The 19,628-nt window shown below is 39.0% G+C and overlaps 1 protein-coding gene across 3 annotated transcripts in view; it reads right to left on the minus strand.

Moving 5' to 3' along the window:
• Positions 1 to 19,628, minus strand: part of EPM2A (EPM2A glucan phosphatase, laforin) — a 118,707-nt gene that overhangs the window by 38,928 nt on the left and 60,151 nt on the right. For all 3 annotated transcript variants that reach the window (XM_062186883.1, XM_062186884.1, XM_062186882.1), the window contains exon 2: positions 17,600 to 17,774. In XM_062186883.1, coding sequence (XP_062042867.1) covers positions 17,600 to 17,661 — 62 coding nt within the window. In that variant the 5' untranslated portion in view covers positions 17,662 to 17,774. The remainder of the gene's footprint in view (positions 1 to 17,599; positions 17,775 to 19,628) is intronic.

Raw genomic sequence — 19,628 nt, forward strand, 5'->3', positions numbered from 1 at the left:
CCCTCAAATATTATTAATTGAGGCCAGAAAGAGAAAGATCCCATTTTGTAGCTGTATCCTGAAAAATGTCTATTTTGTCTAAATGCAAAGGAATCTTTTCACAAAGTGAGGAACACCTTTGTGATATAAATAAATGTCATATAATTTCATTGTTATTTAAGTAGAAGAATTTTAGCAAAATCTAACACAATACTGAGCATATGGAATCCAGATGCTCTTTTGCTAACAAGTGGATTAAGTCTTAATATCATCATAAGCTGGAAACAATGTAAATCAAAAATGCATTTAATACACCTAAGCTACAGAACATCCATCTACCTCAGCTCAGCAACAATCCCTTGTGACAGTCTCTGGCCAGTGTTGCAGGATGGTTTCATGTTATATATCATTAGCCTAGGAAGGGGTCAAAATTCCAAGTATGAACAGGTGGAGCAAGATGGTAACTAAGTAGATCCTGCAGTGTTCATCTTCCCACAGACACCAGTTTGAACAGCTATGCACACACAAAGCTACCTTCACAAGAGCTAAGGAAACCAGATGAGAGACTGAAGAGCCTACTTCCAGCAAAAGGATAAGAAAGACTAACTGAAGAAGACAAGGAGCTTCCTGTGTGTCACTCCTCCCCAGCTGCAAGCTTTGAGAAAGAATCTGTATCTGCTACCTGGGCAGGCGTGAGGAATTAAGATCCAACTTTAGACTTAAAACCCACTACCAGGCCCATCACAGTAAAACTCAGACCAGATGGGGCCCTACAGAACCGATTTCTAGGCCGGAAACCCAATATCTACAGACTGAGTCCCTTCATCCTCCTTAGTGAGGCTAAGGATTTCCTCCACCACCTCTTCCTCAACCTTGGGCAGACAGCAGAGCAAGACTCGGCTCTAGTAGCTAGGATGAGAGAGTACAGAATTTTGTATTGGAGCTGTCTGGTGGTCCCATCTCAGTGACACCCAGCACCAGACAGAGCCCAACCGGCCCTATCCCCAGCTCAATACTTGTAGGCAGAGCCTCTAGACCTGTCCTGCTATCAGACAGAAATCTGTGACCCAGTGGAATGGACTCATGCTTGAGCCTGCATCACCACTAGCTTTGTGTGGGTCTGGTACAAGCACCAGAGACTGCATATAGGCTCCTGTGGCTGTGAGATCCAGGCGTAACTCAACTTAATGTCAGCCTGAATGGCCAAGGAATTGCTTCACCATCCTTTCCCCAACTTGCAGCAGAGAGCAAGGAGCAAAGCACCAGCCTCTAGAAACAGGACACAAAAGTGAGCAAAGGATTGTGTCTTAGAACTCAGTGCTGGGCTGGTAAAAACCAACACTGTGCAGAGCCTAACAGTCCCAGTCCCCAGAGCAATGCCTACAGATGGAGCCTCAGGATCTGCCACAGTGCGAAGTGGAAACCCATGGCCCATGTTGATCAGACTTACATCCCTGTGAATAACACCTGTGGCTGACTGCAGTAGTTTCAGAACATGAGTCCATCTCAGTAGCGGGGAGTCCATAGAAGAGTGAACGTTGGTCCTACCCCTGTGCTGCACTCATCTCAGCAAACTGTGGACTCCTGGTATGTTCCAGCACTACAGTACTGGTGGTCACATAACTACCTAGCCCTACTTCCCCCAGCCCTGTGTAGTATAATATGAAGAGAGTGATGGTCCACTTGGTAGAGTACGAGAGGTGGGCATAAATGCATTCTATAAGAACCTGGGCCTGGTACCTTCATAGTAAAACCCGGGCAGAGCTTCATGGAACCTGAAATTCATATCAATGATTGTATATAAGGCATCTGCACCTATAATGGTCCAAAGAAGCGGCTTGTAGGGATAGACTACCTCTTTTCAGACACTTCTCCAAAGCATTCTAAACAGCGTACCAACTGCAAATCTAGGAGAAACCTGGAATATGGGCATCCTCTACTGCTGAAGAGTGACAATGCATCAACAGTTAACTCAGGGCAAACACTGACTTAGGGCACCATCTAGTGATGAAGTAGCAGAAGTGTCCATAGGCCAAGGGAAAATAATTAGACTGCTTACAATTTCTAGAAGGACATGCACAATCAGTTAGACCATAAAAAAGACTGAAAAAGTCCTAATCCTTCAACGTGCAGATGACACTATATGCCAACAAGCATCAAGAACTTTCAGGGAGCAATGACCTCACCCAACAAGCAAAATAAGGTGCCAGATCAGCCCTAGCAGCTGTTTGGGGCATAGACCAGCAGATGTGAGCTTTCTCTATCTCTGTCTCTGTCTCTATCTCTAACTCTGAAATAAATATCAAGTATAAATTTAACAAGACAAGGATTATTACAATCAAAACTATAAGATATTGATTTAAAAAACTGAAGAACACAAGGAAGTACAGACATCACACATGCATGGAAGAATTAACAGTGCTAAAATGTCTATGCTATCCAAAGCAATACATAGTTTCTGTACAATCATTATCAGAATAACAAGGACATTTTATTTTATTTTATTTTTGACGGAGTGGACAGTGAGAGGACAGAGAGAAAGGTCTTCCTTTTTGCCGTTGGTTCACCTTCCAATGGCCGCTGCAGCTGGCGCGCTGCGGCCGGCGCAGCGCACTGATCCAATGGCAGGAGCCAGGTGCTTCTCCCGGTCTCCCATGGGGTGCAGGGCCCAAGCACTTGGGCCATCCTCCACTGCACTCCCTGGCCACAGCAGAGAGCTGGCCTGGAAGAGGGGCAACCGGGACAGGATCGGTGCCCCGACCGGGACTAGAACCCGGTGTGCCGGCGCCGCAAGGCGGAGGATTAGCCTAGTGAGCCGCGGCGCCGGCCGACAAGGACATTTTCATAGAACGATAAAAAAAATCCTAAAATTCATATGCAACCATACACACACACACACACACTAAGAAACCTCTCTATTAACCAAAGCAATTTTGAACAAGAAAAACAAAGCAAGAAGCATTATAATATCTGATATTAAAATGTACTAAAAAGTTATAGTATCTAAAGCATGGTGGAGCAGGGATTTGGGGCACAACAGTTAAGACACTTGTGACACCCACATCCCATACTGGAGTGCCTGGATTCAACTCCCATCTCTTCTCCAGTTTCAGCTTCCACTAATGCACACCCTGCAAGGCAGTAGATTTTGACTCAGATACTTGGGTCCCTCTCACCCACATGGGAGACCTGGACTGAATTCTGGTCTCCCAGGCATTTGGGGTGAATCAATAGATGGAATCTCTCACTGTCTGTCCCTATTTCTGTCTCTGTTTACTTGTTTTTCTCTGCCTCTCAGCTTTTCAAATAAAATATTTTTAAAAAAATTAAGATAATGTAGTATTGCAGAGAAATAGACACAGATCTGGGCTTTGTTTTCTTTGGAAAAGTCTGAAGCTTTATAAAAACTCATTGCTATGGCTACAAGCATTGAGACACACAAAGAGCCCTATCTCCAAACCCCTAGTAACATTAGAGATTATTAATAGTGAACTTTGAAGGGACAGAGCATATGTAAGAATGAAATGGGTTAAGAAAAAAAAAAAAAGCATTTTGCCACCTACTACCACAAGATAGCTAAATGAAAAGTGACCAACTCCTAAAAAGAAATCTGTGTTCCATCCTTCTTCCTGCTTTCTCCTCTCGCCTTACTCATGTTTCTTCCATTCTAATTTTTCTAAGAAATGATTAACAACTGTAAATATGCGAGTAGCTTTATAGATACAAATACACTTCACTTTGCACCAAAGTGGTTACTGGTTATTTATGTAGACCTGCTATTTTTCTAGCAAATTGACTGTTTTTAATTTACCATTTTTTGAGATGCTGTATTTTCTTCCTCTGTTGACCATTCATTTTAATTTCAGGTTTCTCCCCCCCCTCAAATTACGCCCAAAATATACTCTCAAACTGTTAGAGAAAAATATCAGTCAGAGGTTCTTATTACACCATAGTTAAGCCAACTTTTCATTCAGGACCATGGTGATAGGTAAAGGGACCATGGACACGTATTTTTCAGTGGGAGACAGAGATTTGGTTAAACTCTGAGCATAGCAGAGGCAAATGAGAATTTAAAGCCAAAGAACAGAGTGAAGATAGCTAAACCCATCTAACAGGATTCCTGCTGAAGTCAGGTGTAAGTGATCTGACATCACCTGGGAATCATTTGAAAAGGAGGGTGATCAGAAATCTATGGTAGAGTTTTGAAAATTGACTTGGCAGGGTTCTTTGCTAAAACTGAATTTTAAGTTCACAAATGGACTTACCTGTAGATTCAGGAAGTCTGGCCAAGTAAAAAATCTTTGCCAAAGTAAATTATGAAATCACTAGGGAAGGGAAATGGTCACCATTTAAATAAACTCTCGTGAATTCCTATTTAATGCAAATATGTCTGTGGCTTTGAGACTGTATACAGCAAGTGTTCATAAAACTTTATTAAGGAGTCACATGCAGTATAATAAAGTTGGAGGAGCAGTAGAAAACAATTGATGGGGTATACACTGTAAGAGCCCCTCATAAAAATGCCTTCCTCTAACACCCATGTGCCTACTCCAATGTTAAGGGCAGCAAACATGTTTGAAGCAAAAGTGTGGCAATGCAATGATAGCAACTAAACCAGGAAGTTTAATAAAAACTGTCTCAGCAAAAAACAGGGCAAAAAAAAATCTTAGGGAAGAAAGGCGTGTTGAGAAAGGATCTACAATCTAGGAACAAAGGAAATAAGACAAGCAATGAATATGACAGCTTAATATATTAAGATGCAGAAAGGAAATGGAGCGAGTTAAACTACAAGGCAAATGACTACATAAATTCATATTCCTTTTCAAAAAATAGCAGGAATGTGCTGAGAAAAAGAAATGGGTTTCATACCTTTCTTATAACCAGTTAGAGTTATCTGGAATTATATGGAACACACAAACTTTAAAACTGGAGTAGTGAAAGGAAGCAAGTTTTTTGTCTTTGCTTGTAGCCAGTTGTATTTTAATCAGAAGTTGATGGTGGAATGCTCTGATTTAAGAAAAAGGGAGCCTTGTCTCAGGACAATAAAACAGTTAAATGGCAGGTGGAAAAGACTCTGGGAACAGCATCTCTGACATTTAGCAGTCATTAGCATTGCAGAGCAGTACCTCAATGACTTTGGTTCTGACTATGTTCATCTACCACATGAGAGGATGCTGCATAAGATTCCTTTTCTCTCAGTCAGAGCCAACTGAGAATTATAAAGTATTAAGATTGTTTTACTGGCCGGTGCCATGGCTTAACAGGCTAATCCTCCGCCTGCGGCGCCGGCACACCGGGTTTTAGTCCCGGTTGGGGCGCCGGATTCTGTCCCGGTTGCCCCTCTTCCAGGCCAGCTCTCTGCTATGGCCCGGGAAGGCAGTGGAGGATGGCCCAAGTCCTTGGGCCCTGCACCTGCATGGGAGACCAGGAGAAGCACCTGGCTCCTGGCTTCGGATCAGCACAATGCGCCGGCCGCAGCGGCCATTGGAGGGTGAACCAACGGCAAAAAGGAAGACCTTTCTCTCTCTCTCACTATCCACTCTACCTGTCAAAAAAAAAAAAAAAAAAAAAAAAAAAGATTGTTTTACTTACCCAATTTAATCCTGGTTATGATATCTAAAATCTGCTCTCTGATTTCATTACTCAAGATCCTAAAGTACTGTGCCAACACCCTGGCACACACATCACAGGTAGGTAGTAAATGATCGCTTCATTATATAGTGGAGAATTTGTACAAGGAGATAGTGTCAGCATGAGTGTGCATGCGTGTGAGTGTATGTGTGTGTCTGTGTTGACACACCCAACATATTTTCAGAGTAATATTTATACCTACTAATTGATTAAGCTAATATTTCAGCAATGTCGATTCATTCGTCAGAAGCAGTAAGTACATAGAATATTCAAAGAGAACAATTAAGAGGCTTAGGAGAAGAAAGACGAAGAAAGCATTATATAATTTGAAAAACCCTAAGAATAAATATCTTGATTTTTAGTAAATAAGTCTGTCAATAGAAAAGTCATAATAGGGCTTTATGATACAGAAATGGCCAATGACAAAGTTAATTAGCACACTAATATATAGTAATTAGCAAATGCATTTTGACTACAGTTTTTTCATGGAGCTGTCCTCCTTAAGTTTGATAATTCTCCTATCCCGTTCACCCAAAGACAAGCCCATTATCTACATAAGACTCACTTTAATCCAATTAACGTGTCACCAGTGGTTGGCAAAATGACCTATAGATACCAACTGTCTGAAAACAAGATAGAAACATTAATCAATGTGTTCACTGACTCTAATATAAATAGGCCAACTGGGCTTCCTGATGTGGACTTTCTATAGGTTGGTATCATGCATTTGATTCTAGCTCTGAAAAACATGATATAAAATTCCAAACATCTCAAGACACTATTTTAGTGCATTACTTAGACTTCTTTCTGATCTGGTTAGAGTTTACTAGAAAACACTAGAAAAAGGCTTTCTGAGCTTGTCAAAAAAATACTCTGTCTTTCATATTCACATTATGCTAGAATAATACTTCTTCAGTTGTCATGGCCACTGTAATATTGGAATTGGGAGAGTTTTGTAAAAATTAAAATTCATGAGTTACTACATTTACATTCTGTTAGTCTTCCAGTCTATATATCTCATTCAAGTCTAAAACTCCTCTCTCTTCTCACTCTCATCTGATGACCTTGCTTCATATTTCACTAGGAAAACAGGAACAATCAAAAACTGAACTTCTACATGCTCTCATTACTACACTGACCTACACATCAAATCCCAAATTCTCTGCCTTCCTCACATGGACAGAGATGAACAGCATTCTCCCAGAGTCAGTTCATTCTTCCTCACACAAAGACTTTGCTCTTTCTCCAATTTAATTGTTCCCTGCTCTATAGGGTCATTTTCATTAACATAAAAATATTCTGCAACAGTTTGCATCTTATAAATTACCTTCCTTTACCCTAGAGATTTTCATTTTTCTGCTCTTATATTAAAATTCTATAATAGTAAAATTGCCATATTTTATCTAAATAAGGATTTATGAATTCAATTTCCTTAACTTACAAAATAATCCTTCTTTCTTACTATCATGCCTACAAACAGAACCTGAGGTCTGAAAACCCAGATCTCTCTTTTCCAATATGCCTTGCTTCACCAGTGTGACCCAGACATTCCAGTCATAATTTAAATAACAATGCTACTGTAATACACAAGGCAGCACAGGATCCAGCTGTTTACTATATAATTGTACTGAATCCACAACAGCACTATCAGCAAAACCTGATTTCTTCACACACATTAGCTATAAATTTTAAATGATTCCTAAAAAGAAATAAGATTTGCTTGCATCAGATCAATTACCAAGATAGTGCTAATATCTACCATCAATATTTTACATTTTTAACTTTAAATTGGAATTTAATCAAAACTTGGTAAAGAAACTTTGCTAAGAAGCAAAAAACATGAAAATATTTTCACATTAACTTTTTTTTGATTTCCACATTTTTAAACTTTATTTAAGTTATACAATTTCATGTGTTTCATATAAATAGATTTGGGAACATAGTGACAATTCCCCCAGTACCCTCCTTCCCATCCATATTTTATTGCTTCCCGCCTCCCTCTCACATGCCCACTCTCATTTTTTGCAATGATCTACTTTCAGTTTACTTAGTGGCCATATAGTTAACCTTATACTTAGTAAAAGAGTTCAACAAATAATATGAAGAAAACAACAGCAAAACAAAACAAAAACACTGTTACTCAACAGAAGAGACAAGGACTGTAAACAATCACTGAATATCAAAATGTCTATTTCACTCCAATATATTACATTTCAGGGACTCTATTAGTTACCTTGCATCAGGGAAAACATTTATCTGTTTCTGGAACTGGCTTATTTCGCTAAGTATAATGATTTCCAGTTGTATCCATTGTGTTACAAAAGACAGGATTTTATATTTTTTTTTTACAGTTGAGTGGTACTCCATAGTGGATATATACCATAATTTTTATCCAGTCAACAACTGATGGACACCTGGGTTGATTCCATATCTTAGCTATTGTGAATTGTGCTACAAAGTACATGGGGTTACATATACCACTTTCAGTTGCTGATTTCTTTTGGTTTGGGTAAATTCCCAAGAGTAAGATGACTGGATATTATTGTAGGGTCTATATTCAGATCTCTAAAGTATCTCCATACTGTCTTCCACAGTGGCTGCACCACTTTACATTCCCACCAACAGTGCTTCTATGCTCAATTTGCTTAATGTTTTCATCATGAAAAGATGCTGTATTTTATCAAAGGCTTCCTCTGCAACTATTGAGATAATCCTATCTTTTTTGTTCTTCAGTTTGTTAATGTGATGTATCACACTGATTTATTTGCAAATACTGAACAATCCCTGAATACAAGGATAAATCCCACTTGGTCTGGGTGAATGATATTTCTGATGTGTTTTTAGATTTGATTAGCTAATATTTTTGAGGATTTTTGCATCTATGTTCATCAGGAATATTGGTCTATAGTACTCTTTCTCTGTTTTATTTTTTTCTGGCTTAGGAATTAAGGTGATGCAGGCTTCACAGAACGAGTTTGGGAGGATTCCCTACCTTTCAATTGTTTTGAATGCCTTGATAAGAATTGGAATTAGTTCTTCTTTAAATGTCTGGTAGAATTCAGCAGTAAAGTTCTCTGGTCCTGGGTTTTTATTTGTTAAAAGAGTGTTTATTACTGAGTCTATCTCCGTCTTGGTTATTGATCTGTTTAGGTTTTCTATGTTTTCTTGACTCAATTTTGATAGACTATATGTGCCCCGGAATCTAACCAGTTCATCTAGGTTTCCCAGTTTGTTGGCATACAGTTCTTTGTAGTAATTCCTGATGATTCTTTTTATTTTTGTGATATCTGTTGTTACATTTCCTTTTACATGTCTGATTTTATTAATTCTGATCTTTTTTTGTTAGTTGGGCCAATGGTTTATCCATTTTGTTTATTTTTCAAAACATCAGTATTCATTTCACCTTTCTTTTGTACTGTTTCTCCATTTTAATTCTGCTTATTCTCTAATTTTAATTATTTCTTTCCTCCTACTAACTTTGGGTTTGGTTTGTTGTTTTGTTTTTTTCTAGGTACTTCAGTTGCACTGATAACTCATTTATTTGGTACTTTTCCAATTTATTCACATAGGCACCAAATGCTATAAACTTTCCTCTTAACACTGCTTTTGCTATATCTCATAAGTTTTGATATGATGTATTGGCATCTTCATTCATTTCCAGAATTTTTTTTATTTCTTTTTGATTTCTTCTATGACACTGTTCTTTCAGGAACATGTTGCTCAGCTCCATGTGTTTGCACATGATCTAGAGATTCTTGAGGTGTTGATTTCCAGCTTCATTACTTTACGATCAGAGAAGATGATGGTATGATTTCAATTGTTTGAATTTGCTGAGACTTGCTTTCTGGCCTAGTATATGGTCTATCCTAGAGAAAGTTCCATGGCCTCATGAGACAAATGTGTATTCTGCAACTGTGCAGTGAAAAGTTCTGTATGTATCAGTTAGGTCCATTTGGTCTATAGTGTTGATTAGCTCCATTGTTTCTTTGTTGATTTTCTATCAAGTGATCTGTCCATTGATAAACATAGGGTGTTGACATCCTCTGTTACTCTTGTACTGTAGTCTATGTCTCTTTAGATCCATTAACCTTTCTTTTAAATAGCCATGCACCCTGTAATTGGATGTATATACATTTATTATAGTCATATCTTCCTGTCGAATTGATGCCTCAGTCATTATGTAGTGATCTTCTTTGTCTCTTTTGATAGTTTTTATGTTAAAGCGTTTTTTGTCTGATATTCGTATGACAACACCTGACCATTCTGCTTTCCATTCACATGGAATATCTTTTGGCATCCTTTTACTTTCAGCCTGCATGTATCTTCACAGGTGAGATGTGTTTCTTATTTGCAGCAAATACATGGGTCTTGTTTTTTAACCCATTCAGCCTTTTAACTAGAGGGTTGAGGTCATTTACATTCAATGTGACTACTGATAAGCAACAACTTGACCCTGCCATTTTTCCAGAAATATTCCTATTTTTATTTGGATTTCTTTTGTACTTTTATTGGACAATTTTCTGCCTTCACATTCTTGCATAATGATGGCTATCTTACTGTATTTCTTGTGTAGCATATCCTGGAGCCTAGAGTAGTGACAAATTCTTTCAATTTCTGTTTCTCATAGAAGGTCTTTATTTCACCCTCATTCATTAGTGAGAAAATTTCAGGGTACAATAATCTGGGTTGACAATGAGAGAATTTCAGGGTAGTTATCTGGGTTGACAGTTTTTTTGTCTTAAGACTTGGAATATATCTCTCCATTCTTTCCTAGCCTGTAGGCTTTCTGATGAGAAGTCCACTGTGAATCTAATTGGAGAACCTCTGAAAGTAATCTGGCATTTCTCTCATGCAGAATTTTAGAATCTTTTCTTTATGTTTTACTGTGGAAAGTTTGACTACAATGTGTCAGGGTGAAGATCTTTTCTGATGTCTGTTAGGAATTCTATGTGTTTCCTCTACTTAGGCATCCCTTTCTTTCTTTCCTTCTCCAAACTGGGAAAGTTTTCTGTAATCATTTCATTAAATAGGCCTTCTAGTCTATTCTCTCCACACCTTCAGGAACTCCTAAGACCCATATGTTGGGTTGTTTGATTGTATCCAATACATCTCCAACACTGCTTTTAAGTTTTCTAATTTCTTCTTATTTTGTTTTTTTTTTTTTTCATCTGACTGAAAGATTTCCAAAGATTTGTTTTCTAATTCAGGAATTCTTTCTTCTGCCTCATCAAGTCTGTCGTTAAAGTTTTCTACCACAATTTTTATTTAATCTATTGAATCCTTCATTTCTAGTATTTCATTTTGATTTCTCTTTAAAATCTCAATTTCATGGGAAAAAATTTCATTCATGTCATGTATGGTTTTCTTTAGTTCATAAATTTGCTTCTGATTGCTTTTGAGTAATCCTATGAATAATTTTTTGAATTCTATTACCCGTATTTCCTCAATCTCTTCATCTTCACATTATAGTACTGACATGCTATTTTGTTCCTTTGTGGGGATCATGGTGTCTTCCTTATTCTTGTTTCTTTTTCTGTGTTTGTTTTTAGGCATTTGTGGAGTTTATTTTTGTTTTTTGTTTTTTTCCTCTGATGGCACTGATCTTTGAGCCATGCCTCTGTGGCTTAATGGAATGTTTGCACTTTCAGTGAATACCAAGAGGTACATGGTGGGTGTTACCAGGGAGCTCAGGTCAGTGCTCAGGGGTGGGGCAAGTATCCAGGCAGGGTAACACCCAAGTTGGATGTCATAGATCTCAATCCCTGAGTGTTAGTCCCCAGGGTATTTTACACCACTGTATGAACCACACAAATGATCTGTGCATTCTTCACTGTTAGCACAGTTCCTCCTGCAATAACCTGCTTAGGTAACTAAGGAGCTCTGAGCATGTGGAACTGTACCCAGTGAGTTCTCAGAGATTCTGATATACCCCTGTACCTTCTCATTTAGACACCGAGTCTCCATGGTCTCAGCACACAAGGCTCTGCCCTGCTATCCTGTCCAGCAATAGAGAGGCAGATGTTCCTTGAGATAGCCTCACCATCCTACATAGTTGTCCAGCCATCTCCTACCCAGACTCAAAGTCAGTGGGGACTGCAGACTGTTCCCTCTGCCAGAATCTCTGGATCACCTGTGAATACAACAGCCACTGCCCAAATATTGCTGTCTCCCTGCCACTACCGTTTGTACTGCACAGGATGGCATCCCGTCTCAGCCAGTTGCTGTGCTTGTGCACAAAGCCTTCTGCAACTCTTGTCCAAACCCAAAATGGCACCTGCCTGTCCCAGCTGGGCAACAGACACCGTTGTGGGGCAGCTATGATAATATAAATGAACTCCTTCTACTTCTCTGGGTCCATGGGCAATCGCTAGCAACCACTAGCCCCCAGGGTTCCAGTCCAAACTCATGCCATGCTTTCCCTCAGGCTATATCACCAGGAGTTGCTGCAGTCTGGTCTCACCTCCATCTCCAAGCTGCCTCCTGCTCTGGCTCTCAGCTGCTGCAGTTATGCTTGTGACTGTGTTCGTGCTGCATAGCCACACATTCCACACAGGTCCAAGACATTATACTTTTTCGTGTTGTGGTTCATCCTTAGCTTAGCGCAGTATGTCATTTCCAAATCCACCATCTTAGAATTCCAATATTTTCCATTTTTTAAAGATTTATTTTATTAATTGAAAAACAGAGTGACAAAGAGAAAGAGGGAGGGACAGACAAAGACATCTTCCATCTGCTGGTTCACTACCCAAATGGCAACAACAGCCAAGGCTGGGCCAGGCCAAAACCAGGATCCAAGAACTCCAATCATGTCTTCCACATGGGTGGCAGGGGCCCAAGTACTTGAGCAGTTTTACCCTGGCTTCCCAGGCACATTAGCTTGGAGCTGGATTGGAAGTGCAGTAGCCAGGATTTGAACTAACACTCATATATGGGATTATAGCATTGCAGGCAGCAGCTTAGCCTACTGCACAACATCATATGCCCCACTAATATTTTCCTTTGGTATGACATTAAAAATAAATTGCCCTCTAGTCATGAGTTTCCAGGGCTATGGAAGCCTTTAGGGTTCGCTGACTTTTATCTTATTCCAATAGGGTCATAGTCAAAGTGGAAGTTCTCTCCTCCCTTCAGAGAAAGGTACCTCCTTCTTTGATGGCCCCATTCTTTCCACTGGGATCTCACTCACAGAGATCTTTCATTTAGGTCTTCTTCTTCTTTTTTTTTTTTTCCTTTTCCATGGTATCTTGGCTTTCCATGCCTACAATACTCTCATGGGCTCTTCAGCCAGATCCGAATGCCTTAAGGGCTGATTCTGAGGCCAGAGTGTTGTTTAGGATGTCTGCCATTCTATGAGTCTGCTGTGTATCCCACTTCCCATGTTGGATCCTTCTCTCCCTTTTTGATTCTATCAGTTAGTATTAGCAGACACTTGTCTTGTTTGTGTGATCCCTTTGATTCTTAGTGATCTTAAGGAGATTACTGACGCCATGAACAGGAGTGTCAAATTGTTAAGTCAGCAACAGAAGTCACTGTGTACTTACATCCCATGTGGGATCTGTCCTTAATGTGTTGTCTAATGTGCAGTGATGCTATAACTAGTACTGAAACAGTATTTTTACACTTTGTGTTTCTGCGTGGGTACAAACTGATGAGATCTTTACTAATTATATACTGAATCGATCTTCTGTATATAAAGATAATTGGAAATGAAAAAAAAAACTGGTGTTAAATTGGAAATGGCATAAAAAATTAATTTTAAAAAAATATGTAGGATCTCTGTCTTTAATGTGCTGTACACTCTTATTTAATGCTATAACTAGTACTCCAACAGTATTTTTTTTCACTTTGTGTTGCTATATGGGGGCAAACTGTTGAAATCGTTACCTAATATATACTAAACTGATCTTTTGTATATAAAGAGAATTGAAAATGAATCATGGTGTGATTGGAAGGGGAGAGGGAGCGGGAAAGGGGAGGGTTGTGGGTGGGAGGGAAGTTTTGGGAGGGGGAAGCCATTGTAACCCATAAGCTGTACTTTGCAAATTTATATTCATTAAATAAAAGTTTAATAAAAAAAATATAAAAATAAATAAATTGTCCTAATATAATTAGACATATAATGTAAAGATTTTACTTAATATATCTAAAGGCTTCATAAAATACATTTTTAAATCATTAAAACAAAAAATCCATCAAATAATTTGGCCATATAAAATATGAAGAATGCTATTTATACTGGGAAGAGGAACTCTTAGAGGAAACTCATATACCAAGTTAATAATCAGTAGGAAACCACTGCTCTATCAGAATACCTCAACAAGAAGAAGGAATATGTTGTCTTCCTTTGCAACCAGTATGAACAATTATAATCTTGGTTTTAAGGTTTAAAAGGATTCTCAGATCAGTTAATCAGATGTAAGTGTCAATTGAAATTAGTTTCCACCTTTGACCAATAATGTCTTGATTATGAATTACAGGATTGCGAACAATGTAATTAGGTACTATTGCATGCAAAATTTTTTGGCTATCCTCTATTTACTACAAAAGGAAATTTTTGTCAGTTTGATTTTAAATGTGAGTAATATAAAACTATTTTATCATTACATAAGATGTATAAAGATACATTAAAGATTGTGGAATACTAGGTATAAAATTTGTGTGCTTCTAGATAATCGCTTTGTTGACAGAATACATGGCCTGGGCCACAAAGATTAGGGAAAGTACCACCTAGGGGCAGCATGAGATTGTTGTTGTTTGGTACCTGGGTCTGAAATCAGAGAAGATGACAGGGAGCAGAGTCATTTTTAGGTAGATATAACATGTTGGGAAAATGTCCATAAGCTTTAGTTTTAAGAATTAGCATTAAGCCTTGATCATTTGCAGAGCTGCCTTTAGCAGGCGTCTAGTTCTACCAGTTCACCTTGCAATTCAGGAAACTCAAACTGCAAAAACCATTACATAATTGTCCCAAGGTTACCCAGGACTAAATGAGAGATCTAGGGTTCAAACACAACTTCTTACTTACTCTGTATCCAAAGTAAGTAATTTCACCTAATGCACAAATGTGTTGTTCTGCTGTGTTTAAAATAATTTTGAGTTTTGAGGTCTTTGCTAATTATATACTGAAGTGATCTTCTGTATATAAAGAGAATTGGAAATGAAAAAAAAAAAAACAACCTGGTGTTAAAATGGAAATGGCAAAGAAAATTAATTAATTTGAAAAAAAAATTATGTAGGATCTCTGTCTTTAATGTGCTGTACATTGCTATTTAATGCTATAATTAGTAATCCAATGGTAGTTTTTTCACTTTATGTTGCTATATGGGCAAAATATTGAAATCTTTACCTAATATATACTAAACTGATCTTCTGTACACAAAGAGAATTGAAAATGAATCTTTACATGAATGGAAGGGGAAAGGGAGCGGGAAAGGGGAGGGTTGCGGGCGGGAGGGAAGTTATGGGAGGGGGGAAGCCATTGTAACCCATAAGCTATACTTTGGAAATTTATATTCATTAAATAAAAGTTTAATAAAAAAAAAGAAAGAAAGAAAAAGAAAAAAAAAACAAAAAATAATTTTGAGTTTTTAAAATTACCATATATCTTTTTTTCATCTAAAGAGACTAAATTATAAGATTGCTTTTTTCTAAACTGTAACATTTTTAAAACAGAGTAAAGTATGATATTCATAAAAGTCTAATTTATATCTCTTGAAGTATGTTCAATTGGCAATAAACCTTTTTAAGAGACAGAAAGTACAGTCCTTTACCACTAATGTCTCATTAAATTGGTTATCCATGTTTTTAATGCAAATTCATTCTTCCATATAAAAAATATTCTCTCGAAGATGGAGATGCAGTATTATACCAAGTATAGCCTGAACATAGAAGCATATATTAATTTTTAAATCTCTGAATCTGAATATAGAAAAGTACCAGAATCGCTTGTCCATGGCACAATCTCTAGGATGTCATATGTCTTGCTGTATACCTGTTGTCCAGGCTAAATATTAAAAGTACATCTGTGGCTGGCGCTACGGCTCACTAGGCTAATCCTCCGCCTGCAGCGCTGGCACCCAGGTTCTAGTCCCGGTTGGGGCGCCAGATTCTGTCCCAGTTGCTCCTCTTCCAGTCCAGCTCTCTGCTGTGGCCAAGGAAGGCAGTGGAGGATGGCCCAAGTGCTTGGGTCCAGCACCCACATGGGAGACCAGAAGGAAGTACCTGGCTTCTGGGTCTGGATCAGCGCAGTGCGCCAGCCACAGTGGCCATTTTGGGGCTGAACCAACAGAAAGAAGACCTTTCTCTCTGTCTCTCTCTCTTTCACTGTCTACACTGCCTGTCAAAAAAAAAAAAAAGAAAGAAAAAACAAAAAAGAAAAAAGTACATCTGTTTACTCTCAAAGTATCTTGGCTGCTCACTTGATTGCCATAAGTTTGCACTTGCTCTTCTCTTTACCTCAACCTCCCTTTCCCAGATATCCTCCTCCAAAAAAAGTCCCTCACATTTATGTTCACGTTCCATTTCCTCATAAAGATTTTCCTACAACTGAAGATTTCTCCTGTCCCTCATGACACTGAATATACAACTTCATCACATCAATCATCTCACTGTATTGCTACTCTTTATATGCTTATCTTCTAGTAGGGCACACGTTCCTGGAGAGCAGGCATCACTGTCCCTTCATCTTTGATTACCCAGAGCAAACCACACAACTTGGACTGAATGAATGAATTCACCCTGCATCCTATTATGCAAAATTTAATTCTTAGATATTTGTGTTCTTGAAACTTTTATCTCTATGAAAGACACTGATAATTCAGTGGAGCAGCTCAATTCACAATAGCAAAACATGGTATCAACCCAAATGACCGTCAACTTTAGACTGGATAATGAAATTATGGGAAATGTACACTATGGAATATTACACAGCAGTAAAAATGAACAAAATCTGTCATTTGCAACAAAATGGATGAAATTGGAAAACATCATACTTAAGGGACAAATAACATATGCTCTCCCACACCTGTGATAACAAATAGACCAGAAGAATGCTTAAAATAAAAAGCAAAATTAACTTTAAGATGCAATGACAGGCCAGCGCCATGGCTCAATAGGCTAATCCTCCACTGTGGTGCCAGCACACCGGGTTCTAGTCCCAGTCAGGGCACTGGATTCTGTCCCGGTTGCTCCTCTTTCAGTCCAGCTCTCTGCTGTGGCCCGGGAGTGCAGTGGAGGATGGCCCAAGTCCTTGGGCCCTGCACCTGCATGGGAGACCAGGAGGAAACACCTGGCTCCTGGCTTCAGATCAGCTTTGCACGCCGGCAGCAGCATACCAGCCACAGTGGCCACTGGGGGGGGGGGTGAACCAACGGCAAAGGAAGACCTTTCTCTCTGTCTCTCTCTCTCATTGTCCACTCTGCCTGTCAAAAAAAAAAAAAAAAAAAAAGATGCAATGACTTTGAGCAGCCGTTGTCTGGACTGTTGAGGAACAATTTTGTTATTTTTTTTTCTTTTCTTTTACTTTCTCATACAAAGTGTTGAACTCTTTACCTAGAATAGAGTTAATCTTCTGTGTGTAAAGATAATTGAAAACAGGTCTTAACAACAAATAGGACTAGGAATAGAAGAGGAAGGAGCAAGAAGGGTGCGAGCTGAGTAGAAGAGCAGGTATGGTGGGAAGAACTACTACGTTCCTAAAGTTGTATTTATGAAATGCATGCAAGTAAATAAATATAAATCAAAGAAAAAAACAAAATATATTGATACCAGAGTATATGGTTAATAAAAGAATTCTATAAAAAAGAATCCACTACTAGCACCAGGAAAGCTAACACACTGAGTCATTTAATTTAACTCCTGAAAGCATTGCAGGCCTATGTGGGCCCCTCAAAAAAGAGACACAGCAGTTTTCAACACATTAACTACTTCTATCACCCTAATACTACCTCTTGTCCTACTTCTATGCTTATAAACACACCACAGTTTTTACCTTGAATAATGCATGGCTTGGTGGCCAGCGATGTTAAAATAGAAGTCTGTGGTGTGCTTCATCTCATTGGTGTGCCCAGTGGCCTCAATCCAATGTCCTATTGGGAGACAATAAACACCATCCACCAAGTTGTTTTCATTATAAGTACAGCAGCGATCATGATGAGGCCCATTGCCTAGAACAAGAAGAAATGAAAAACAAAGCAATTAAATTGCTGTTTTGCTTAAACAGCCTCTAAGTGGCTGATGTAAAATAAATAGTAAAATAAAACAAATATAAACTTGCTTAATTGTGACATTTCAGCAGGGACAAAAATAGATCAATGTGAAAGAGGTAACAGGAGGGACTGGTAAAGGGTTAACCAGAAAAATCACATGGTTCTGTAGGCACATTAACTCTTTCAGAACTTCATGGTTCTCTCAGTACTGAGAATCACTTTACAGCCTGATGAGCTGTTGAAAAGGTTTTTTTTTAAAACCGTTAATGCCCCTATATGTAATACTTTCATCTCTTTAGTACACAAATTTATGACTAATACCACGACTATAGTGTTTTAGTATCTGCTCAAACAATAAATGCTTAAATATAAAGAAATGTATTGATAAGTGATCAAACAAATGATCAGGTCAATGAGGTCTGCAAGTAAGGGTGGTTACCATTATTCTCACATGAGGAAACTCAGTCTCACAGAGATGAAACTGCTTGCTGATGGTCACAGAACTCGAGGCGAAGCTAGTAGTAATCAGATTCCCCTAGTCCCATGACACCTGGTATCTTTAAGCTACTTTTCTGCCCATATCACATGTATCAAGACATGCTATCTTCATTCCAGGACCATGGAGCAAAGGACTAAGAGACAGAATACATTTCTGAAAATACCATTTGTCCACAATTTTACCCAATATCAACTACGCTAGTGGCTATGGTCTGAATTGCTGCATCACCCCAAATTTCATATGTTGAAATCCTAACTCTGAAGGTGATTATATTCTGAGGTACCGTCTGTGGGAGAAGACTTGGTCATGGTTGCAGAATTTGCATACATGGTATTAACTACCTAGTAAAAGGCCCAAGAGACTCCTTGCTCCCTCCCAGTATGTGAGGACACATTAACAGATATCGTCTATGAGCCAATAAGACAGCTCTCACCAGAAAATGAATCTGATGGTGCCATGGTCTTGTACTTTACAGTCTCTACAACTGTAAGCAATAAGTTTCTATAGTTTTAAAACTACCCACGCAGGTTAGAAGAGAATGGCGAGACATAGCCCAGGTACTAAGAGAAAAAAACTGCAAGCCCAGAATACTATATCCTGCAAAGCTCTCATTTGTGAATGAAGGTAAAATAAAGACCTTTCACAGCAAACAGAAATTGAAAGAATTTGTCGCCACTCGTCCTGCTCTGCAAAAGATGCTTAAAGATGTGTTACACACAGGAACACAGAAACACGGTCATCAATATGAAAGAAGGTAAAGGAAGGAAACCTCACAGCAAAAGATCACAGGAAGCTCAAAGCATATATTAGAAAATATCTTTGGCAAATGGAAGGGCAAAGTTACTACTTATCAATAGTCACATTGAACGTTAATGGCCTCAACTGTCCATTTAAAAGACACAGATTGGCTGATTGGTTTAAGGAACAAAACCCATCTATTTGCTGCTTACAAGAAACACATCTTTCTTGGCTGGCGCCGCGGCTCACTAGGCTAATCCTCCGCCTTGCGGCGCCGGCACACCGAGTTCTAGTCCCGGTCGGGGCACCGATCCTGTCCCGGTTGCCCCTCTTCCAGGCCAGCTCTCTGCTGCGGCCAGGGAGTGCAGTGGAGGATGGCCCAAGTGCTTGGGCCCTGCACCCCATGGGAGACCAGGATAAGCACCTGGCTCCTGCCATCGGATCAGCGCGGTGCGCCGGCTGCAGCGCGCCTACCGCGGCGGCCATTGGAGGGTGAACCAACGGCAAAAGGAAGACCTTTCTCTCTGTCTCCCTCTACTGTCCACTCTGCCTGTCCAAAAATAAATAAATAAATA

This window comes from Lepus europaeus, chromosome 3 (genome assembly GCF_033115175.1).
Source record: "Lepus europaeus isolate LE1 chromosome 3, mLepTim1.pri, whole genome shotgun sequence".
Taxonomy (NCBI): domain Eukaryota; kingdom Metazoa; phylum Chordata; class Mammalia; order Lagomorpha; family Leporidae; genus Lepus; species Lepus europaeus.